This window comes from Sarcophilus harrisii, chromosome 2, assembly GCF_902635505.1.
Source record: "Sarcophilus harrisii chromosome 2, mSarHar1.11, whole genome shotgun sequence".
Lineage (NCBI taxonomy): Eukaryota > Metazoa > Chordata > Mammalia > Dasyuromorphia > Dasyuridae > Sarcophilus > Sarcophilus harrisii.
This window is the reverse complement of record NC_045427.1, coordinates 432,576,701-432,602,420: the sequence shown is the minus strand read 5'-3', so window position 1 is coordinate 432,602,420 and position 25,720 is coordinate 432,576,701. Positions and strand designations below refer to the sequence as shown.

Genomic DNA, 25,720 nt, shown 5'->3' with positions numbered 1-25,720 from the left:
ATGGCCTATACAGGTAAGAAGGGAGGAGCCCAATAATTGTCATCTCTTTGAAGAGACAAAGGAGAGGCCCATAGGCTCTGGTCTCAGATGTTGAGTACTGGTACAAGAGAATCCCTTCAAGAGCTTATCTTAATATCAATCAATAAGCATTAATTTGGTGCCTACTGTGTGCCAAGTACTGTACTAAGCCTTGCTGCTCTAAGAGAGGAGTTTTGGAAGAAGTAAAAAGGTGCTGTCAAAGAACAGGTAGACCATACAAAAAACTGGGGTGAGAGAGTCAGGAGACCTACTTTCTAATCCTGGCCCTGCCACTGACTTGTGTGATAGTGCTAGTTATATTCTCTCCCCAGACTTCAGTTTTCTTTGAAAAAATAAGGGGGATAGGTGGTTTGGAAAAAATTAGAGTGGTTTGTCATTTCTTTCTCTAGTGGATTAAGGCAAGCACAAGTAAAGTGACTTGATTGGGGACACACTGATACTAAATGAGTAGGGTTAAATTTAAAATCAAGTGTTTCTGACTCCAAGCCCAGCACTCTATCTATCCATTGACCACCTAGCTATCTCTATGGCCTCAGTTTACTTATTTGTAAAATGAGTGATTTTGGACTAGTTAGTCCTATTTATGATTTTATCTGGAATACTTGAGGTAAGAGTAGTCCTCTGGTAATTGGTAGAGACTGAGTATGAAGGTTATTTCCAAATTTTTGTTGCAAACTATATAGTTGAACATCTTTCTATTATGTATAAGGCAACTTCTCTGCCTTAGTCAGTAGAGTCAAGTGACTGTACCTGAAGCTTTGTTGTTAACAGAGGGTCCTGTGAATCTAAGGATTTATCCTGTTGAACAGGAATTCTTTCAGAATAGGCTGGATCATGATAATAATTCAGTATTACCAAAATAATAATGTTTATAAAGTGCTTAGCACAGTGTCTGGCATATTATTGCTGTGCAGTCATTTTAGAAGTGTCCGACTCTCTATAACCTATTTGGGGTTTTCTTAGCAAAGATACTGGAATAGTTTGCCATTTCCTTTTCCAACTCATTTTACAGATGCAGAAAATGAGGCAAACAGGGTAAGTGACTTGACAGGCTAGATCTGAACTCATGAAGATGACTTTTCCTAATTCTAGGTCCGGCATTCTATCCACTGCACCATCTATCTGGCTGGCATATAGTAGACACTTCATAATGTTCATTCCTTTCCTCTCCAACTGTGACCACATGGATAGAGCTTTGTGATGTGCATCAGATGTGTATGTGAGCTCTGAGATGAAAGCAGAGCAAAGGTTTTCACCTCCATTGTATAGAAAAATAAAACTAAGGCCCAGGGAGAACAAATAAATTTCTCAAATTTAAAAAAAGGCTAAAAAGTGAGGAAAGCAGCACAGCATGGGGGATAAAAGACCTGCCTTTGAAGACCTGGCCCTTGGTTTCTGTTTTTTTTTTTCTTTTTTGAAGAATCCCCATTGTTTTATGGTAGGGTGGGCTTCCCTTTTCCTTTCTCTGTCCTGAAGGGAGTATAGTAAGAGGGAATAATGAGCCCTTCCCCTTCCAAATTCATGGAATTTATGTGTGTGTTTTTTTTGGAGGAGGACAGGATGGTGGAATGATGGATTAAAGAATTTCTGTATGTCATGCCTTCAAACTTTGTTTATGTACATGTATACATGCATATAAGATATATATATATGACTATATAAATTGTATGCATGTATGTATGAAATAAACAGTTACTGATCCTATGCTGGTCAATAAAGGAGACTTTGGAAATTGCAAAAAAAAAAAAAAAGAATTTATGGAATGTCAAGTCTTAATTGTGATGTACCCTCCATATTTGGCCTGGTACACTGCCTCCAGCTTAGATGCTGAATTGTAGAAGGAGTGCCAGTTGGAATTAGGACAGAGAATTTGTTTGTTCTCTTTAACAAGAAAATCATAGGTCTACTCTGGAAAAAACAAGCAACCCATTACAACATAATACAACAAAACTAGGAAGTGAGAGAAGTAGGCCCAGAACTAAATGCTTCTTAGTCAGTCCTTGCTGCTTTTCTTGAACTCTATGAAATGTGGCTGATGGTGGATTGAACCCAAGATGCCCCCAGGAATTAAAAATAGTAACAACAAATCCTTCTTATTGACTTGTTTTCTTATTCATTATTTCTTCTTTTTATATTGGATGTTGCTTACCAAAAGTCCTCAGTAAAAGGAATTCTGGATAACTGGGATTTTGCTCTGCTATGACAAAAAAATCTATGGGAATTCAGACAAAATCTATCATAAAATTAAGGGTTTAAAGGAGCTTTATTGGAGGAAGAAGAGAAAGTGAGAAAAAAACAAATCCAATACTGGGTTTGGAGTAAGAGAATAGATCTAAATCTGGACTCTTTTAAATAATACTAATAATAATTAAAATAATTATAACAACAACAGCATTTATATAGCATTTAATATGTGCCAGGTATTGTGATAAGTTGCTTTAAAATTATCATCTCATTTGATTTTCAAAACAACTCTGGGAAGTAGTTGCTATTATTATCCCCATTTTATAGATGAGGAAACTGAGGCAAAAAGAAGCTAAATGACTTGCTCAGAGTCAAAATGCTAGTAAATGTTTGAAACTGGAGTGGAATCCAAGTCTTTTTCACCTCAGGCTCAGCATTCTACCTAGTAGCTGCCAACTTGTTAGTTATATCACCTAAAATAAATATCTTTCCATTTCTGGAACTCATTTTCCTCCATAACAGAAGGACATTATAGCATGATGGGTAGGGAGCTAGATTTGGAGGTAGGAAGATCTGGGTGCAAGTCCTGCCTGTGTAACCCCAGCAACTCACTAGTAACCTCTTAGTACTGCACAATGGACCAAAGGAGGTGTCCATTTGCACTTGTAGAAGGAATTTTCTTATAGGGGAGTTCCCTGCATCAATGCAATCATCACATTCCTTATAAAAGGAGAAGTTTGAACCAAATGATCTCTGAGATCCCTTCTTACTCTAAAATTCATGGACCTTATGGTCCTACAAAGGAAGGATATGCTGATTTATGGAGTTTCTTTGAACTATTTTCAGCCATTTCTGGTACTCTGCAGCAAGGAGATGCTCTTCGATCAGCCTTGAGAGAGGTTCCCATTGGTAAAGCCGGTGGTGATGGCGGGGGCCCTCTGCTGGGGGGCCTTCTTGGAGGAGGAGGAGGTGGAGGGGGTGGAGGTGGCCTGCTGGGGGGCCTGCTTGGTGGTGGGGGTGGTGGGAACAGCGATGATCTGTTAGGTGGAGTTGGAGGAGGTCTGCTGGGTGGTGGGAGCAGTGGCGGTGGCGGGCTGTTGGGCGGCAGCGGTGGCGGGTTATTGGGTGGTGGCGGTGGGCTGTTAGGTGGTGGGAGCAGTGGCGGCGGTGGGCTCTTGGGAGGCAGTGGTGGCGGTGGTGGGCTCTTGGGAGGCGGTGGTGGCGGTGGTGGGCTCTTGGGTGGCGGCCGACACCGTTATGATCGTTATGATGACTACAGACGTGCTGAAATTCCTCGAGGTGTTGGTGGTGTTCCTTATAATGACTTCCATGTTCGGGGAACCCCCCAAAAATACAACAACGGCAAGCAACTTGGAGGAAATTACAAATATGGCCTCATTGAATCCAATGAAAACACTGCTCGCCTCGGTGGTAAATACAAATATGGTGAAATTTTAGAAACAGACGGGAGCGTCAGGGATCTCCGGAACGTCAATAATGCCTATGGAGGTGTTAAGGGCCGTAGTGGGCGCGCTTATAGGTCTGTGAACTATTTAGATAATAGAAATCAGCACCGTGACCTGCGCCCTGGAGAGATCCCCCCTGGTGTGGCCACTGGAGCACTCGGTCCAGGAGGGCTGCTGGGCACAGGAGGGATGCTGGCTGCAGATGGCATCCTGTCTGGACAAGGGGGCTTGCTTGGTGGTGGTGGTCTTCTGGGAGATGGAGGCCTTCTTGGAGGAGGAGGGGTCCTTGGTGTCCTTGGCGAAGGTGGCATCCTCAGCACTGTCCAAGGAATCACAGGGTAAGGAAAACTTTGAATCTCACATACTGTATGTTAATGATAGCATCTAAATGGGAGAAGAAAAAAGTACCTACTTTGGAAGCAGACCAGTCATATTACTTGTTATCTGTGCTCCACTTCCCTTCTCTGAAAAGTGAGAGGGTTATTGTTCACCCTATTTTGGGCAAAGATCCTGGAGGGGTTTGCCATTTCCTTCTCCAGCTCATTTTACAGATGAAGAAACTGAGGCAAACAGGGTTAAACAATTTGCCCAGGGTCATACAGTTAGTAAGTGTCTGAGACTGGATATGAACTCACAAAGAGGTGTTTTCCTGGCTCTAGCCCCTGCACACCATGCACTTAACTACCTAACTAACCCAGAGAAGGTTAGATTACTTCATTTCTAAAGTCTCCTTTTAGCTCTATAATCTTGGATCTTTTGAGATCCTGAGTTCAAGTTTTTTTTTTTTTTAATAAGTCTGTTGAAGTTGCAGCTGCTAGAAAATAATTTGTTATTTGTGTAAACTTGGCCAAAACACTTGAAATCTGTAAATCTTAAGTTTCCTCACTTCTAAAAGGAGGGAGTTGAACTGAGATCAAGAGTTCTTAATCTGAAACCTGTGAACTTAAAAAAAAATATTTCATGACTTTGTTTCAATATCATTGGTTTCCTTTGTAATTCTATGCACTTTGATTTAATCATTTAAAAGCCACTATTCTGAGAAGGGGCCCATAGGTTTCACAAGATATGATTAAAGGGGATATACGGCCCCCAAAAGTCAAGAATCCTTGGACTAGATCATCTCTTAATCCTTGGCACTTTAAATCTATGATCCTATGATGTGATGATTCTGTGATTCCAAATCTACTTTTGTTCCATAGTTCTTCATGTTTTTTTTTTGTGGGAAATTCACTTCTCCTCTTAGTACTTGTGAAAACTATCCACAGACATGAAGCTTCAGAGAAGGTTTGAATTAGAAGATGAACTTTCTTCATCTGGGAGTTCCCACACCACTGAAATAATAAGTCCCTTCATTATCATTCTCTTACTATAAATCAGCCATTTAGCTAGCTGCTGGAGATAAAAAACCCAAGCCCCAAATATTCTTCTTTTCAAGGCTATTATATTTGACTATTTATATTCTTAGCAGTTATCTGAATGAGCTACTTGTGTCCCACCTCATTAGACGTCTTCAAATAAAGAGTATATGGTCACTGGACAAATATGTTATAGAAGAAATTGTTGGTAATTGTGTATGACAAAGGATTAAATCTTTCCAAATGTTGGAGAGCGCTTAGAAAGGAAATCCAAGAAATACTCCAAAGATATATGGCAGTCCTATCTTGAACTATTCCTTCTTCAAGAGGATTTCTCTTTTGGGTCTTATTTTCTTAATGACTTGGAGATAATGAAATGCAAAGATTCCTTGTTTTAAAGTTAGGAGACGAGAATTTGAGTTTTGGCCCTGACAGTAGCTATGTGTCTTGGGCAAATGAATTAATTGCTTTGAGCTTTGGTTGCTTTGTCTATAAAATGAATATAATATTAATGAATTATAATTATAAATAATTTATTATTTTTATAATAATTTACTGAATTTTTGAATGAGGAAAAATACTTAAGTAACTCTTAAAATGATATGGAAAAAGGAATTTATTATTATTATTATTGTTATACAGTTGGCTGTTCTTTCTCAGAGATTCATTGGAGGCTACTAGTTAAAGGTTTTATTCTAAAATCACAAATAATTAGATGTGATTAAAACAGGATTTCTCACTTGTAGTCATGATCTGATCTTTAGTATGGTGGTTGCTTTGTAAAATAAGAGTTATGTAGGGAAAAGCATGCATTGTCAGGATTACCCATGGAGATCTCAACAATAAAGATCATCCTGAATAAACATCAACCAGAACCTCCTTGGCAACTCCAGTATGTACGTACACTCAGTGAAATACCAACAATCAACAACCAACAACAATTACCAACAACTCAAGCAAGGGATCCCCCTTGCTATAATTTGGCTTTAGCATTCAAGACTACAAATACTCTATGAATCAACCTTATCTTGTTTCCTGTGTTTTAGATTGAAAATAAAGATGGGGAGTTCATGATCTTGTTGCTAGATGGCCCAGGGGCTGAAGTGCTGGACTTGGAATCAGTTAGTCAATAAGCATTTATTAAGTGTCTATTATTTAAATTCAATGTCAGACACTCACTAGTTATATGACCCTGCTTCAATTTTCTCTTTCATAAAATGAAAGGATTGGATTTGATTGTTTCTAAGGTCCTTTCCAGCTCTAAGATCAATGACCCTTTTCATGGTCTGGGAAGACTGAATTCCTTCTTAGCTCCTTCCCTTCTTTTATGAGGTACCCTGATCTCCATTTCGGGATATGCGTATCATCCCAGTATCTGAGTTTCTTGCTCCCAACACTTCTTTACTCTGCTCTTCCCAATTTGCAGGTTGAGAATTGTGGAACTCACACTCCCCAGAGTATCTGTAAGGCTCCTGCCTGGTGTGGGAGTCTACCTGAGCTTGTACACTCGAGTGGCCATCAATGGCAAAAGGTGAGTCTCCTTCACCCTGGGGCTTTACATCACTTAGGTCACTTAGACAGAATAGCAATAAACCTGTGATATACTGGTCTAAAGTCTTGTCATCAGAAGTCCTTGCCTGTGTTTCAGCTCTGTCTAGCTGTGGGATCCTAGGCATGGTCCAAGCATGATGGGAAGATGACTATCTCTTGTTCTTTCCAGTCTCATTGGCTTCCTGGACATTGCTGTAGAAGTGAATATCACCGCCAAAGTCCGGCTGACGATGGACCGGACAGGCTATCCCCGGCTGGTCATTGAGAGATGTGACACCCTTTTGGGAGGCATCAAGGTCAAACTCCTTCGGGGGTGAGTGACAGCTGTGTCTGGACATCTCCCTTCAATTTATATTGCCCTTTATATATTAAAAAAAAGACCCTGACCATTGGCAAGATGCATTTATTTGTTGTTTGTATGGCAGTGATGTCATTCTTACTATTCTCACTGATCCCTATTGTGAGATGACTTTCATCTGAGAGATTGATGACAGGAGATCTACTTAAGGAACAGAACATTTTCTAATTGCCTCCAATTGTACTGAGAGGTAGTGTGACTTAGAGGAAGCCTGGGGCTATGGCTGGAAGGTTGCAGGGATCCTCAAACTTTTTAAATAGGGGGCCAGTTCACTGTCCCTCAGACTGTTGGAAGGCCGGACTATAGTAAAAACAAAACTTTGTTTTGTGGGCCTTTAAATAAAGGAACTTCATAGCCCTGGGTGAGGGGGATAATCGTCCTCAGCTGCCGCATCTGGCCCGTGGGCCATAGTTTGAGGACCCCTGGCTCAGAGTGAGGAAGACCTAGTGCCAATTGTGTGACTCTGGCTTATTTAAGTTAAAATAATTTAGATTGTATTGCTGTGGGCAATTTTCTAAAATTTATCTGCTATGTCACAGGTAGGTTCTAATCAGTGTTGGAAGCAGTTCCCCATGTAGATGATCACCAATCCTTATATTGGGGTAGATGTGACAAGAAGAACCCTAATTTGAAGTCAGGTGACTTGGATTGTCTTCCCAGCTCCCCAATTTGCTAGCTGTCCAGTCTTGACCCAATTTCTCTCAATCTTACTGTTTTTATTTGCTAATGCTTGCATTGCCAAGTTGTAAAGGAAACATTTTGCATACTATATATATCCCTATAGAAGTGTGAAATATTGTCATTATTACTTTCCATAAGGAAACTCTAGGAAATATTGGTGTCTATCTTATTTAAGTTTTTTTGAAAAATTTTTTGATTTCTTTTATTTCTATATCACACTCCTCAGCCTTGTCTGACAGTATATAAAATATTTCTTCCAGAAGTCCCTCACCTTTCTGTCAAGAGGTAGTAAATATATGGTGTTATCTCTTTTCCATGACCTTTGCTAGCTTTTTCTATTACTCAATTTATTTTACTTTGATCTTTTCATTTGCATTATTGTAGTTATTGCATTATATATTTTTCCCTTGCTTTTTTTTCACAACCATCCAGGAAACTTGAACACACCATGCAAAGACATTTATCTAGTGCTTTGTAGTTTATAAAGTACTTTATATATGGTATTTCATTTGTTCTTTACAATAAGCTAGATGAAAAAAAATTTAAAAACCCAATAAGCTAGATGCTATAGGTACAATTATATCCATTTAGAGATGAGGAGCCTGAGGTGCACAGAGAGTAAGTTATTTGCTTAGGATCATATGATTAGTAAGTGTCTGGTGTGGAATTCGAACTGGGGTTTCTTCTGATTCCAATATTTCCAAGAGAAGCACTCTTTCCTCTGTATCATGCTGTGATACTCTTTCTACCAAACCAAGACATTACAAGTCAGGCTAAATCATACCATTTACTCTATACTATGCCAGCTCATCAATGGCAAGCTATTTAATGAATCAGTTGACAAACATTTATTAAATACCTATTATATGCCAGACACTTGTCTAGGGGTTGAATATTTGACAAAAATGAGGCAATCTCTGTCATTTAGAAGTTTATATCCCATTAGGGGAATAAAAAATTCTTCTTTCCTGGTGCAAACCTAGGGGATGTTAATATTTATCAATTTCTCACTCAGTTTGTCTTCTGGCTTTTCCAGCTTGCTCCCTAATCTTGTGGATAACTTAGTGAACAGAGTCCTGGCCAATGTTCTTCCTGACCTGGTAAGTGGGGGAGAAATCCCAAGGGTTCTGTGTTCTTGGTTTTTAGTCCTAGAGCTATCCAATAATGAAACTGGTTATTCTGGGAAGTAGTGAAGTTCTTATTTCTGACAGAATTCAAGAAATTCTCTTAGATTAGGTTTTTGTCTTTTTATGGAAAAGGGAAGAAGAAAGTAGCATTTTATTGGAACCACTTTCAACTGAAGAGGCAAACAATTATTTTTCCCATTGGGAAGAGAGATGATGGGAACATATAAAGAAGTTCATGGTTGGGGGGGAAACTCATCAAAAACCCATAAGGTATTGGAAACCTGGTGGAGAGGTACCAGATTGGCTATTTTGCGGTGGAAAGAAAGCATCAAGGCCTGTCTCCTTGAATTACTAACTTTGAGACAAGTCTTTCTTTTAATCGGACCAGTCTCTTGAAAGGAGGTCATTCCATTCCAGAAGGAGTTTGCAAAGTAAATGTCCTTAGGTACTTTATAAAAATTCTCCACCCTATAACAGTTTAACTGAAAGGAGAGAATAAATGGGGGAAAATACAATTAGCAGTAGAAATTGTAAAAAAAATTTCCAAACAAGTTTCTCTAATGGAATAATATTGTGCTCTGGAAAATGATGAGCAGGATGCTCTCAGGAAAAAAAAAAAACTCTGGAAAGTCTTCATGAACAAAGTGAAATATACTGTAATCAAAGTAATAGCAATGTTCTGGGATGACCAGCTGTAAATGACCTTGTTGTTTTCAGGACTACAATCATCCATACCTACTCTGAAGTACTTATGATGAAAAATCCTATCCATACCCAGAGAAGGAACTGATCAAGTCTGAATATAGATAGAACCATTCTCTATTACATTCTCTCTATTTTTAACTTAACTTTTCTTGAGGGTTTTATTTTTATTATGGTGGAAGATCTATGTTTTCTTTTATAACTTGACTTTTATGGAAATGTTTTGCACAACTTCAAATGTGATTTTTTAATTGTGGGTAGGGATAAGGGAGAGAACCTAGAACTCAAAAATCTTAAAAACAAATATAAATAAATTGTTTTGAATGTAACTGGGGAAAATATTAAATAAATGTTTTAAAAAATCCCCCCCACCCTGTTCTGAGCCTGGAAGACCCATGGCAGAGCTTTCTAACCCTCCAGGACTCCTATGGGCTGGATTTTAGAGTGCCTTCTTATGACATTGCTACTCTATTGCCTTTCAGCTCTGTCCAATTGTGGATGTCGTGTTGGGCCTTGTCAATGACCAACTGGGTCTTGTGGATTGTAAGTTCTTTTTGTTCTCTCATGTCTTCTCCTGCCTCAGGATTCTGCCCATTACAATACTTCCAAGACCTATCCTTTAGACTTCTACATCTGAACTCTGTGGAAGGACAGAACTACTCCTATGAGATCTGTTAGCTATAGCTCTATGTTCTTCCCCAAAACATTCCAGAGGGGAAAACTCAAGATCATATTGGTACTGGATCTGGAATAAGGGAAAAGAGAGCTTTGTAGTTCTTGAAATAATTCAGTCCACATTGTGTCCTATTGAGGGTAATATATTTTTAAAAAAGCATTGACAAGTTCAGGAGCATCCAGAGGAGAGTGATCAAGGTAGTGAAAGGCTGGAAAACCATACTAAAAGAGGACTGACTAAAAGGATCGGAGATAATTAGACTGAAGATATTATATAGAAAATGGATTAAGGTTTGCTCTATTTGGCTTCAGAGGGAAAAACTAAGAGCAAAGGGTGGAACTAGCAGAGAGGAGTAGATTTTGGTTGGTATAACAAAGAAATTTCTTAGTAATTGGAACTTAGCAAAAGAAGAACGGGATGTCTGGAAAGGGGATGAGTTCCCTATGACTTGAAATCTTTAAATGAGGTTGGATAACTACTTGTGGACATTTATCTGGTCAAGTTTGGGTTGAGCTAAAAATGCCCTCTAAGGTGCCTTCTAATTCTGAAATTCAGTGAGTCTGTATAAGACAAATGGAGGGCTGAAATTTTTTGCATTCCAAACAGGCACGAGCATCTTGAGGGCCAGCCCAAGTTATCAGTGAAGGACTTTTGACTAGTTTTTCCATTAGGTTCCATAGATTCCATAAGGTTCTTTCCACTGAGTGAGGGGTAGAGAACCTATTGGGTTGACAGTCCAAACAGTGAACAATTTGTTTTTCTTCAAACTCTGAACTGTACATTCCCCTATCTCTATACTTCTGTTTGACCCAATTTCCTAACCTTAGAGTATCCTCCCTCCTCATCTTTACTAAGTCAAATACCTCCTCCTTCAGGAAGCTTTCCCTGACTCTCATCCTTGAGTTGGTGAAGAACTTTCCCCTTAAGCTATAAATAACATTATATTTCAGATCTCTTGTATTATTTAATCACGGTAAATTGTTCTGAGATCTTATCTCTGTACTAGGTAGTGTGCTTCATGAGGGCAGAAATGGTTCATATTGTAATCTTTTATCTGCATGATCTTATTTGTTTCTCTCTTAGTACTTAATACAATTATTTCAATGTTTTAAAAATTATTTATTTATATTTAACCCCAGTATGTTCTTAGTAAATATTTATTTAAATGAATGAATGAACTGATGTGGGCAGAAGTGTATTCATTTTTTTCCCCTGATCCCTGACCTGTTTCTCTTCAGCTTTAATACCACTTGGTATATTAGGAAGTGTTCAATATACCTTTTCAAGTCTTCCATTGGTGACTGGTGAATTCCTGGAGCTGGATCTAAATGTAAGTCTAGCCATTTCATTGACGTTGAGTTAGAAGGTGGTAAAACGCTTTTCCTTTATATCTGGAGTTACTGGGATACCTTCCTGGTCTCAGAGATCCTTTCCGGAGGACCTATTACTTGCTTCCTATCATAAAGACAATATTCTTGCTCATTGTCTGTGGAGATAAGTTCCCACTTTCCCAATGCTTCAGAGTTATAGTCCCAGTCAACAATTTACATTTATATGGCATTTTAAGGTTTTCAAAGCATTTTCTTCAAAACTCTGTGAACTAGATAGTGCAGATTTTGTTATCCTCGTTTTATAGTTTGGGATACTGACCTTCTAAGAGGCTAAATAAGTATTGTGTCCATAATTAAACAGCAAATAAGTGCTCCTACTGAGCAACTGATAGAACTGTTGTTTTTGGCCCAAAGTCAGAGCTCCTTCCCATCTTCCAGAAGGACAGAACTGAATCAGTTTCATCTGAAATCAGATGATATCAATAGTACCTGGTCCTCTTGCTAATCTGAATTTAGCAGCATAGATACCTCCTGCTGACTCTGCAGATAGACATAGGCAAATGGGTCCCTTCCCTAGGATCCCTTTTCTCTTGGGAAATGCAGAAATAAGGTACCATTCTGGAGTCCAAGATTCAAATAGTAGCCTCATAAGCTTGTAGTATTTAAATTTGGGAGATATTTAAAAGATTTTAAAGTATAACTCCCTTATTTCACTGATGAGGGAATTGAGACCTGGAGAAGGAGAGAGACTTATTCATTGTCCTATAGGTAGTAAAAAGTAGAATGGGATTTAAACACAGTTCCCTTATGATCTTGAGCTAGTCATATTGCCTTTCTGAACCTCACTTTCTGTAAAATGGGAGAATTGGACTAAATGGTCTTTAAAGTATTAGTTCCAAACATCTATGATTCTTAGATTCCAAACCCAGCATTATCTATTCCATTAACCTTCCTGATAGAGAGAGGCCTCCAAGGATTGTGTTTTCATTTGTATGTGTTCTGAAACCCACATTTGTATGTGGGTTGTAAAACCCAACACCTCTTCTCAACAATAACTTGCCTCAAATGTCCAGAGGTATGTGGTAATCACCAGAATTGGGTTGTACCAGTCAACGATTAGAGGATAAAGAATCTATAGATCAATATTATAGATCAATGACTTCAAGATCATCCCCTGCATCCTAGGCCATTGGCAATCATCTTGATTTTTATCCTGTCCCTAGACATTGATGATTCTGAAAGAAAGATTGAGGCTGATGACTTTGTGAAGCTCTCCCTCACTTAAATCCAATTTACTTGCAAGTCAAGACATCACCCTCATGATTCCATTGTTCCTCTTTGAGCATGAAGGATGAACAACTAATATTATAGGATTCTTATATGCTAGCTAGCATTTATATAACACTGTAATGTTTGCAAAGCACTTTACAAATATTATGTGATTTGACCCTTATAACAACCCTGGGAAGTAGATGCTATTATTAGCTTTATTTTTATAAATGAGAAAACTGAGGCAAACAGAGGTTGTGACTTTGCCCAGCTTTGTAAAGTCAGAAAGTTTTTGAGGCTGGATTTGAATCCAGATTGTCTTGACTCCAGGTCCAGGTCTATTCACTGTAAAACTTAGCTGCCTCCACTGACTTATGTAGGATGGAAAAATTAACTGATAAAGAAAACCCTTTTGAGTAGTGTAATTACCATTACTTCTCTTCCCATCACAATATTCCATTTGTGCCTTCTTCATTTTATTGCATTTGTAAACTCTTTCCTTGGTGTGCATTTTGTATGTGTTTGTGGCTTCTGCAGTGGCTATTTTCCTGCTTATCAACTTTCCAAGATCTCTTGGGGGAAGGGGAGGAATGTCAGCAGTGCAGTGCCTCACCAGTATATAGTGAGTACCTTATGAGTACTCGTTGGTTGACTGATGATATCTATGCATAGCTTTCTCCCCTGTTCTTGATAGACTCTTGTTGGAGAGGCTGGAGGAGGTCTGATTGACTATCCATTGGGCCGACCAGCCACTATGCCAAAACCCCAGATGCCAGACTTACCACCCATGGGTGACTCAACCAATTCCCAGCTTGCAATTTCTGCCAACTTCCTGGGCTCAGTGTTGGCTCTCCTGCAGAAGCAAGGGGCACTGGATATAGACATCACCGATGGCATGGTAAATAATTCCACTTGGACCATTTAATCTGGGACATTTTCTGGTTGACCTTGGGGAAGGCCAGTTAGGGAAGCAAATATTTATATAGATCATAAAACTTGAAATGGCATGGTAACTATACTTTTGTCTGCTTGCATTTTTGATTTCCTTCACAGGCTACCCTAACTATTTCAAAGTCTGACTCTTTTTGAACAGCAAAATAATTGGACATGTATACTTATATTGTATTTAATTTATACTTTAACATATTTAACATGTATTAGTCAACTTGCCATCTCGGGGAGGGGATGAGGGGGAGGAGGGGAAAAATTAGAACAAAAGGTTTGGCAATTGGCAATGCTGTAAAATTACCCATGCATATAACTTGTAAATAAAAAGCTATAATAATAATGAAAAAGAAATGGCGCGGTAATACAGGTATCCTTTATCAGGAGTTCTTAATTTGCGATCTATAGGTGTTTTAAAAAATGTTAAGTGTATTTCAATATATGTTTTCCTTTGTAATTCTATAAATTTCATTTAAAACATTTAAAATAATTATTCTTAGAGGAATGTACAGATTCTACCAGCATGCTCAAGAGTTCTAGGACACAGAAAAGGTTAAGAAACCCTGATCTAGTCCAAGACCTTTTTTTTATGTTTGGGCATATATGGTTCCTATTTTATGGATGTAGGTTCAGAGAGAGGAAGTAAATGATCCTGGTTCATACAGTTAGAAAGTGTCAGAACCAAGATTCAATTCCATGTTTCTTAATTCCAATTCCAATACTTTTCCCACTGCAGACATCAAACTTTTTTTTCTTCTCTGTTTCTCTATTACACTGTTACACCATTTGAAGTATGAAAAATTTAGCTAAGCTACCATTTGTTTGGATTATTTAGCCTCTGTAGCTTGGGTATATTAGGCAAATGTCACTTAATGAGTCAATGTGTGTTATTTTAAGAGAGAATTATTTTTAACCCTCACTTAAGTTCTATTGATACCTCATTGTAGTGTGGGGTACTCTGGATTCTTTAAGTTGTGTATCTGTCATTTGAGAACTAACAGTGTATTTCCATAAAGTTAACCACAAGAGAATTATTATTGTTAATGCCACAATTTATGAAGACTTACAGACCATGATCTTCATTGATGGAGGTAGTCTGCACATAGGTGAAATAATGGTTGTTTTGAACTATTGAAATATATATGTACATATACATGTTCAATACACATATGCACATAAGCATATATGTATACATTGTCTACACAATGTATGTTCACTCTATACAGAGACAAATGTGTGCAACACCCTTGTGTACACATGTGGATATATAACATAGGTATGTATATGTGTGTGTGTGTGTGTGTGTATGTGTGTGTGTATAGAACACACACACATACACACACACATAATGGGAAAGGCACCATTGCCTTTGTCTTTGTGTGCTGTGCCTATTATTCATTCTTGTGATAAATTTATTGTTTAGCCATTTCAGTGATGTGTGATTCTTCACAAACCCATTTGGAGTTTTCTTGGTAAAGATAGTAGTATGGTTTGCTACTTCTTTCTGCAGCTCATTTTGCAGATGAGGTATTTGAGGCACACAGAGTTAAGTGACTTGCCCAGGGTCACAAAGCTAGTAAGAGTTGAACTCAGATTTTCCTGATTGCAGGAATGGTGCTTTATTCATTGAGTCACCCAGCTGCCCCCAGTCCCTCTAAAATGGCAGCATTTGGTGAAAGTAAATAGAATGGCAAGCATAGTGGGTCAAAAAGCCAGAAATTAGCCTTTCTAGGGTTAGTTTTGTAAATTTAACCTCTTGAATAGTATTCTATGTGAAAAGCAGTTTGACTTTTTCATGGGATTGATTTTATTTTATGTTTTTCCTTGAAAGAGAATATTTGAATCCTTAAGGCAGTGGTTCTCAAACTTTTGTTTTCAGTATCTTAAAAATTATTGAGGGTCTCTCCAAAGCATTTTTGTTTATCTGGATTATATTTATAGACATTTACCATATTGGAAACAAAAACTATTTTTGAACTTGTAGACCCTCTAAAAGGGTTTCAGAGATCCCTAGGATTCTCTAGACCATACTTTGAGAACCACTGCCTTAAGGGATTCATTTCCAACTTCTGTTATAGGAAGGTTCACAGAAATCTTTATTTTTCCTTACAGTTTCCTGAGCTCCCTCCTCTAACCACATCCACTTTGGGGGCATTGATCCCTAAGGTGAGTAAGATTGGTTCCTGGGGTTCTGTTCTATCCTGAATCTCTGTGTGGTCTTCATCAATTTTAAGAAAGTAAACTTCACAACAGGCCTAAGAAGAAGGCAGTTCAAATGTTACTTCCAATTTAAAGAGGCTATAAAGCTTAATAACTTGAAGATGACATAGCTAGTAAAAGTTTAATTAATTTGGAAAAAAGGATGACTGGCAAAGTGAAGTGTTCTCCTTTCCTCCCTCAGGTGCATTGTAATGATGGTAAGACTTTTCGTGCAGTATTAAGTAGAATCTCTGAGACCAAAATCTTAAAGGCATGATCATAACAGCAGTGATAAGAGATCACAGTCATAAGGAGTTTTAGGCTACATAGTCTTCTACAGACATGACCTTATTTGATTTTCATAATAATATCATGAGAGAGGCACCTTAAGTATTATTACTTCCATTTTAAAGAGGAAAAAACTAGGACAGTAAGAAGTTAATGACCTATCTCAAATAGAATGCCTAGTAAATGGTAATGCTGAGACTTCATCACAGGGCTTCTGACTCTAAGTGTAGATGATAAAAGAGGGATCTGGTTAGATAATTAGGAACTTCTCTTCTGAAAGGAATATAACAATTAGGGATTCTTTCTTTCTCTCCCAACATATTTCATAAAGCAATGTGTTTTAAAAATAAATAAATTTACTAGGAAAAATATTTAGCAAGTAGGTATTGTAAAACATTTACCAAACACAAAACACATTATAATGATGAAAATCTGCTTTATATCACAAGAGTTTTTGTAGATATCTATGCAGATAGTAATTTTAGTAATGTCCCATTATTAAATGTTCCATTTTCACTGTCCATAAAAGAAAAGAAAACATGGACACTAAATATTATCAGAAATTATAGAGAAAGACAGTTCTAAGTCTTTCTGTAAGGTCACGGTTTGGCTGAAAAGTTACTTAGTCGTGACATTCAAGGTTAATTCTCCTAAAGAAGCAGGAATATTTTTGCCTTTTAATAAATTTTCAATGTTCTGCTTTAGGCAGATTTTCCTTCTGAAGGGATCTGAAGATCTGCCTTTTGGAACAGAACTTTCTGTGAAAGAATTTGTAAACAATTGTGGGATTTGATACTTCTAGATAAATTGTTTTTCCTCAAAAAAAGAAATTCTTTCAAAATCAAAGGGACCTGAGCTAGATAAGCTGAAGGCTTATCTTACTTTATATTATATATTATATATATTGCTATATATATACTCACGTATATATACTATACATATATATATATATATATGACATGGAATTACCAACCCATATATTTTTGGAGACGGAAGCATCCTTAGAAGTCATACTCATTTTATCAGTCTCAAAGTTGGAAGGGATCTTAGAGCAAAGGACAGAGAACATCAGAACCAGAAAGTACTTTAGAATGTTATTATTAATATTACAGTTGGACACATATCTAGAAGAGAAGTGAAAGATGACCTGATCTGGGTGAGCCCTTTTTGTCTGAAAAATTTTTATGTGTGCTAGGATATATGAATAGGTGTATGGTTCAAACATTTACTGATAGTAAATCATATTTTCATAGTCCCCACATTCAGTTATGACTCCCTTATGGAGTCACAAACCACTGTTTAAGCAGCTAGTTCAATCCACCCACTTTATAAATTTGTAAAATTTTTTGGCCAAGCATCAAAACCCTTGGAAGACTGCAGGAAACCCTTGACAAATCCAGAAAAGTTGACTGTCCTACATTTTCCTATAAGATTTCCTGATGAAGTTTTCAGAGTCAAATGGTCTTGTTTTTTTATCATCTGTGATTCTCCAGGTTTTCCAGCAGTATCCTGAATCACGTCCATTGACCATCAAAATTCAGGTCCCCAATCCTCCTGATGTCACTTTACAAAAAGATCAATGTGTGGTAACAGTTTTTGCAACCTCCGAAGTACAGGTGTCCCAGCCAAATGATGTGGAAACTACTATCTGTCTTCTCAATGTGGTAAGTTTTTGAGTAAAGAGTATTAACAACTTTGGTTTTAGTCCTAAAGACTTAATGTAAAAAAATGCAAAGGCAGAAGATCTCCAAAGTTTCTCTGAGGAATTATAGTCCTTTTCTATGAGTGCCATCTTTGATGATGGAGAACAGTCATTTCCAATGTCCTCATGATAAACTCTCAATCACTGATGATGATAAAAAGTTACTTTTTGTCCAGCTTTCTGATCATGGGTAGGTGTTATGCAAACCACCTGCTAGTGACTGGCCTGGGGTTTTAATTCTGACCAGTAGAATAGATCGTGTCATGTGAGATGACTTATTGTCTATATAAGGAGACTGAGAGGCAGTTGCAGTGAAAATCTCTTAACCTTTTACCTCTGATTTATTTCATCCTTATATAGATTATATATTTTTAAAGCACATCAAGGCTATTATTGATTAAAGAAAAGCATACGTTCTTTACCAAGAAATATCTGCATCAGTAAATTTGTTTTATAACTTCCAGACAGATATCTCTGACTCTGGGTTTCCTCGAGCCTGTTAGCTTACTCAGAGTAAGATACAGATTGTACAAAACATTCCTTTAAGTCTCTCTAGTATGCTGTGATTCACAGCTGTAGGGGTTGGCATTCACAACTGTGGGGGCTTTGGAGAGCTGACCCGTCCTGAATGGAGCAGTCCCCTTTAACCTTCTTACAGGCTTTCTGGGTTCCACACTTAAGCATGGTCCTCAACAGGTAGGGAACATTGTTTCCCCAAATATGGACCAGTGATTCCTAGACAAAATTATTCAAAGGAAATGAGATGTTTAGTCTGGAGAAGGAAAAATTTAGGGGAAACTTATGTTCACAGAATCATGGAATCTCAGCTTTGGAAGTTATCTTTGGGATTATTTAGATAAACTTTCTCTCCTAAATGAATCTTTTAAACTTCTTTTCACATATCACAAAGAGTTGTTATGGGGAAGTGTTTACCTTTCTGCTTGACTCTGGAGGAGAGAATTAGAAATAATACTTGGAAATTAGGAGGAGATAGATTTTGATTCAATGCAAGGAAAACATTACTAATATTCACAGTGGTCCAATTATGAAATTAACTGACTTTAGAAGCAGTGAGCTTCCTGTCAATGGAGATTTTCAGAGGCTGGATGGCCATTTCTCTGTCATATTGTAGATGGAAATCCTACTTCAGGGAGAAATGTCTGAGGTCTTTTTCAGCTCTGAGTGGATGAGACTCATCTTCTATCAATAAACTCATCTTTTTCCAGCAGTGGAGATGAATTTGCCTGAATCACTCAAGCTTCTTTCTACGTTCCTTATAATTAGTAGATGATTAGAGTTGGAAACAAGATCAGGATGAGAAATGAATGAACAAAATTTTGAAACTGATAGAGGTCTTTCTATCAATAGCCAGATGCTTGTTGTAGTAGATCACAAACCACTCATGCCTCCCTTCCTCAAAAAGACAAGGAATGGCCATCTTGTCAGGAAATAAGTCATTCATGGAAAAATAGTACCCATAACATTGCTCTTATTAACACTGAGATAACTCATAATTCCAATTATGACAACAATAGCTCCTGATTATTTCTATGATGCTTTACCATTTACAAAGGGCTTTATAAATCTAGTCTCAATGAATCCTCACAACAATCTTTGTGAATCAAGTAGTCCAGGATTACTATCAACATTAGTGTAGGACAAAATGGATATCTAAAGAAATGAAATGACTTTTTCAATGTCACACAATTAATTAGTGATAGAACCAATTCTTATCCTCAGGGACTCCAGGTATGTCAAGACATTTCTTAGAAGTTACATTTCTTCTGTTGACCTGTTGACTCCTCGGTGGGGCAGGGCACTATCCTGCTTCTATATCTATATATCTACCAATAGAGGACCTGATATAATTTTTCCTTTTCCTTCTTTAGGTAAGACCTGTGATTTTGTTGCTAAAGGATACTGAGTCCCTATGAGGAAGCTGCCTTTACAAATGTAGATTAACACCTTTGAATTTTAGAAAGTTGCCTGGATATCAAAAGGTGTTACCAAGGGTCTTGAAGGCAGCATTTATCAGAGATGGGTTGTGAATTTAGGTCCTCTAGGTTGCAAGGGCAGCTCTCTTATCTACTGTGCTATGCTATGCTGCTTCTCATGTAATTTTATGTGTGACCTATCCCTCACACACCTCTCAAATATTTTCTATTTTCAGGATGTTGAACTCTTGGCCATGTTCTCTGTGGAAGGTGATAAGCTTATGATTGATGCTAAGCTGGACAAGTAAGCAACTCATTGAGTTTTCTTTGCTCCCAAATGAGGAAGGTTCATGGCTGGGATGAGGGGTACTGGTTTCGAGAATAATTTTTTAAAAATTATAACTGATCAAATACCCAACTATCTTATCACTGCCGAAAAATATTCATTTACCTTAACTGGATGATTTCTTTTTCTTAGGACAACACTCACCTTGAAAACTTCAAATGTGGGCAATTTTGATGTAAGTGCCAAACTGGGAGGTGGAAAAGGGAACATCACAGTATGTCAGAACAGGGTTTAAAACATAGAACATATAGAATCAGAAAGCACAGCAGGATCTTAGAGAGCAGATAGCTCTGGACCCTCATTTAACAGGTATGTAAACTGAGGTCCAGAAAAAGGAAATGATTTTCCTAAAGCCAAAGGGACAAAGTTAGAACTCAAATTTGGGTTGATTGCCAGCACAGGGCTTCTTTCATTCCATCACATACTCTGTCTTTCACCAAGGAGGGAGCCAGGAAAGACTCTTGGCTGTTACTGGATGGAACTCTTATGCATCATCACTGGTGGCATTTTCCCCATGAAATGGGATGGTAATTTCCCATATCAGGACCCATGAAATAATTAGTCTTCAACAACCTTCAGGATGTTCAATGCCTGAAGATTAGGGAGCTATGTGAAGTGTCAATTGTTTTCCAATGGTGTTTGATGCACTTGAAGGTTTCAGTGACTATAACACTGAATTAAAAGAATGAGCTATGAATAGTACTTCTGAAATGACCTCTTGGACCCCTAAGGAATGTTACTGAGGCTGCCTATGGGGAAGTTCTATCTGAACTGAACTGAAACAACACTCACCTTGGATTCACGGGGTTTGAGATTTCGCTTCTGCCGTCTATTCATGGTGTAAAATTCTGGGCAAGTGAGTTTTCCTCTCTAGGGCTCTATTTCCTCCCCTGTAAAATGAGAATGTTGGGTTGAATGATCTCTCTAAAGGTCCATGAACTTCTCGAGGGTAGGGCACTCTCTTGCTTCTACATCTATAAACCTACCAACCAGGACCTGATATAATTTTTCCTTTTTCTTCTTTAGATCAGACCTGTGATTTCATTAGTAAAGGGCTCTGAGTCTTTGTGAGGAAACTCATTACAAATGCAGATTAGCAACTTTGAATTTTAGAGAGTTGCCTAGATACCAGGAGGTGTTGCCAAGGGTTTTGAAGGTAGCATTTATCTGAGATGGGTTGTGAACTTAGGTCCTCTAGGTTGCAAGGGCAGCTCTTTATCCACTGGGCTATGCTATGGTGCTTTTCATATAATTTTATGTCTGACATGTAGAAGGTGCATAAAAATGCTTATTGATTCACTACTTGCTTCCCTCAATCAATTTAAGATACAAGACTTAAAGAACATATTTTTAAAAGGGGGAAATGGGGAAGAACGCTGGGTCAAGTTAAACAATTATTCCCATTTTTAAGTTTCTTAAAATCACTTTCTTCTCCCTGATAGGTTGGCTTGATGGAAGTGCTGGTCGGCAAGATTTTTGACCTTGCTTTTATGCCGGCGATGAATGGTAATGACAGCTATCAATTCCTTGTAGAGATATTGTCATGTATTTCCTGCACTTTAATTTCACACTTATGAGCACAGTAGTTAATTTCAAATCAATTTGAGGTAGCTTTTGAATGTTCTCTAATATCATTCTCGTAATAGCATAATACCTCATTTTTCTGGTATTGTCAAGGCCCTCTGATTCATGTAATTAGATTTTCCAAATAACTGAAGATAACCTTTTGTCTTCTAAGAGAATTTTTTTTTTCACTTTAACAATTTTGGATGCAAATCTTCTTAATGACATACTTCTTCCTTTTTAAATGAGACTAAAAAGGAGAGTCCACTAACAAAATGGAAACCATCAAAGACTCAGGGTCATAATTCTGAGTTTGCTGCTCAAATGGATTATGAAACTCTCTAGATTCATTGACTGTGTAGAACCTCAGAGCTGTCTGCCTTTGGGGTGATTCTGATATTAAAAAATTCAAAGAATTTGAGAACATTGAACATAGAACATTGAGTTAGAAGGAAACTTAGACCACAGAATAGAGCTGTGAGGGACCTTAGAGCCTCTCTAGATCAACCACCTCATTTTTCAGAGGAGGAAACTGAGTCTCAGAGAGGGGGATGTGAATTGACTAAAAACATAAGAAACTGGTAGCAGAGGTGGGGCTAGAATCTAAGACCCCTCCTTTTTAGTATTAACTTTGTTCTTCTTCACCCTCTATTGAAAGCTCTAAACTTCCTCTAGGCTCCTCAGAATGAATAACTCTGCTCTCACAATGTAATGAGAGGAATTTTCATTGTACCTGGTACAATATGGGCCAATTCTGTCCACACTAAATCAACAAGTGTTTATTAATTACATACTGTATATTAGGCAAATGCACTAAAGATACAAAGAAAGACAAAAAGAACTCCCAAGGAATTTAGATACTAGCAAAAAAGACAGTATGTGAATAACCTTCAAGATGTGTATAGAACCTGTACATGTAGGGTTTGTATTGACTGTAATACAAGTCAAGTTGTATTTGTTTATGTAAGTTGTGTTTGTTCACATCAGTCATCTAAGGACCGGTTGTTGGGAGGCATGGATAATATGTGTAGAATCATGCCCATCTTTCTCAAAAGATTTTGATGTTACCTGGATTGGAGTTACCTGTTCTTTTCTGAAGATGTTTCAGACTAGAATTATATTTCTCCACTCTGCCCAGCCCTGAATACAGTAGATCTAAGGGTGCTATTTTTCTATCTTCCAGAACAACAAAGCTAGTAGATTCTATTGTAGCATTCCTTTGAATGGGGAGGGTACACCAAGTTTACATCTGTAGATTTGACTCCTCACCAAAAGCTAATGATAAAGTTTAATAATAAATAGTGAAGAATGAGTAAGCCATTTATCCCAGCAAATAGAAAACAAAAACCAGGGAAGTCCTCCAAACGAGAATATACTAGAAAATACAAATAAGCAAATGAATTTTTTAGATGGGAATGAGCTGAAATCTCATTTTATAGAGACAAGTTTTGTTCTCATCCAAGGAGAAATTCTCTGATGTCTGTAGGGAGGCAAGCTAGAAATCAGTCATGGGTCAGTGGAGGCTCCTCTATATGTCTGTTGCTTCCCAGAATATTTTTTTTCTTCCTATATGGGTCTTTCCTTGAAATATAGAAGAAAGTGTGTCTCTGTTAAAGAATAAATCATATGGGTCTCTCCTCTCCAAATCTCTTGTATCTTGCTCTCATAGAAACATGAAACACTAAGTTAATATTGTTTCACCAATTAGGAAAGTCTTATACAAAATGCTTTATTTTTGAAAGCTGGGTTATATTTGTTGGGAGTAGATGAAAGTACATGAGGCATCTGCCCTCCCTTGTACACTGATCATATATGCCTGCTTCTTTTCACAGCTGTGCTAGGCTCTGGAGTTCCACTCCCCAAAATATTGAATATTGACTTCAGCAATGCCGATATTGAGGTCTTGGAGGTGAGAGTGTTGACATGATGGGTATATTTTCTCCTATGCTATGTCTTTGTTTTCCTGTTGGTTTCATCTTCCATCCACTTATTTATTCATTTTTTTTTCATGCAGCCCATTTACCAGGTGATAAGAGACAGGGAGCCAAAGCAATCAGGTTATAGGAGTCCTTTTTGGTTGATTTCTGTCATCATAATAGCTCATTTCTGCAGCTTTTCCTGGTTACAAAGTACTATTGCCCATATTTCATCTGGTCCTTACCCATAGTCCTGTGAATGAGGCAGGGTAGAGCTTATTATCTTCATCTTACAGATGAGGAAATTGAAGCACAGGGAGAATAGGTGATTTATTCAAGGTTACCTTATTAATAATGTCAGAGGGGAAAAGGAAACTGGGCCTTCTAAATCCAATGCTATTTCTATTATATCTGAGCTGCTTCTATTATATCTGGCTCCACTGGGATCTGGTCCAGTAAGCCTTTTCACATGTTCATTGCTGGAAGATGTAAATATATTTTTAGCCAAGAGACTTGGGATACTAGAGCAGAGTCTAAGGATAAGCCAGAAGGGGACTTTGGGAAACATGACTGAAGACAGTAAACTAAATGGAATCAGTGTAAATTGGTGACTTTTGAAAGTCACACTAGAAATTTATTCTGTGGCATTGTTTCTTTGGAACAGAATACCAATTCAAATCAGTTCAGCACTTATTTAGCACTGTGTTCCATGCTAGGAATACAAGATGAAAAGTAACATAGCAACTGCCCTCAAAGGATTTGAGATGTGCATTGATTGGTTGGTTGTTGCCTTTTATTCTCTTTTTTTTTTTTCTTTTTCTTTTTTTTTTTATTTAATAGCCTTTTATTTACAGGTTATATGTATGGGTAACTTTACAGCATTAACAATTGCCAAACCTCTTGTTCCAATTTTTCACCTCTTACCCCCCACCCCTCCCCCAGATTGTTGCCTTTTATTCTCAAAGAATTTTGTTAGAGTTATATTATAGTGTGTCTGAATGTGGCCAACATGAGCTTGGAATGCTTTACTATAGGTTGGGCACAAATCGTCTGTGTTAACATTTGGGTTAGTTTCTCTAATTTTGCACATTTTATGTTTCTTTTGAGCTACTTCAATTCTTCAGAGCACATTTTCTATTGAGGGCATGCAATATCGGGTGGTCCCATGCCATGGTCTCTCATGTCACATAATCAATTCCCAAGTTCCTAAGACAAAGGCTTAATAAAAATAGAGTGTGATAGAGTTGCTAGGAAGATGCAAAGTGTTTAGGAAAATTTGAAGAGATGGAGAATACTTTCAGATGTTGGGAAGAGAGCTCTCAGGGAAAACTCAGAGAAGGCAAAACCTGATCTGAGCCCAAAAAGATTTGGATGAGAAGGGAATGTATATTGGTGATGGAGCACAGTTCTGCTTGAATCCGAGGAACTTGATATGAGACTTGTCTACCTTGGACCCCAGCAAAAAGCTGTGACTACTGAAGCCTCTGCCTTTGGTTTTTCCAGTAGGGCTTCATTTTAGGTTATCTTCCCTCTGAGGCTGAGCTATGGCACATACCCAGAGGACAGTACTGCAGGACTTAACTTGTTGAAACCCTCCTTTTGTCATTTTCCCCAAAAAGTTTTCGCTGGTTGAAAAGCTCTCTTTATCAAGGGACAGATGTGACCCAAACTCCTGTGCTTCATTCCCTCAGGACCTCCTTGTGTTGAGTGCATGAGTTTAAGAAGACCAAGGCATGGAGCTCTAAGCTCCCTCTCTCCATCTGCAAGTTAGTACTCCATAGTACCATCATCACTGCCCTGAAGAAGGCAGGACGATCTTCTCCTTCCCTGTTATTTCACAAAGATGGTGCCTGAGCTCATCCATCCCCCCAAGACACCTGTCACTAAAGGCTGACTTGACTGAAATGGCCTTAGGGGACTTGGCAGCCATAGTTTGCTCCAAAGCAATTGAATTTCCCAATTTGCTAAAATGAGGTGAAGACCAGCCAAAAGGACATGGGTAAGGGCTGTAGAGACAAGGATGTTTTGAACATTGTTTGTTGTTCATGTTGCTTTTTCAATAAAAGATTCCCCTTTGTCTGCACTTCA

The 25,720-nt window shown here is 38.0% G+C and overlaps 1 protein-coding gene across 1 annotated transcript; it reads left to right on the top strand.

Moving 5' to 3' along the window:
* BPIFB4 (BPI fold containing family B member 4) lies at positions 1–25,720 on the top strand. The gene is made up of 15 exons (XM_031949320.1): positions 1–13; positions 3,070–4,027; positions 6,471–6,575; positions 6,765–6,908; positions 8,671–8,734; positions 9,946–10,006; positions 11,378–11,469; positions 13,434–13,637; positions 15,797–15,850; positions 17,665–17,835; positions 20,044–20,111; positions 20,286–20,328; positions 21,596–21,659; positions 23,549–23,625; positions 25,324–25,720. The coding sequence occupies exons 1-15, from the start codon at positions 1–3 to the stop codon at positions 25,345–25,347; spliced, it is 2,142 nt and encodes a 713-aa protein (XP_031805180.1). The 3' UTR covers positions 25,348–25,720.

Coding starts and splice junctions, on each gene's coding strand:
- BPIFB4 (XM_031949320.1), top strand. Junction 6,576..6,764: donor GTGGCCATCAATGGCAAAAG/GTGAGTCTCCTT, acceptor TGTTCTTTCCAG/TCTCATTGGCTTCCTGGACA. Junction 10,007..11,377: donor CCAACTGGGTCTTGTGGATT/GTAAGTTCTTTT, acceptor GTTTCTCTTCAG/CTTTAATACCACTTGGTATA.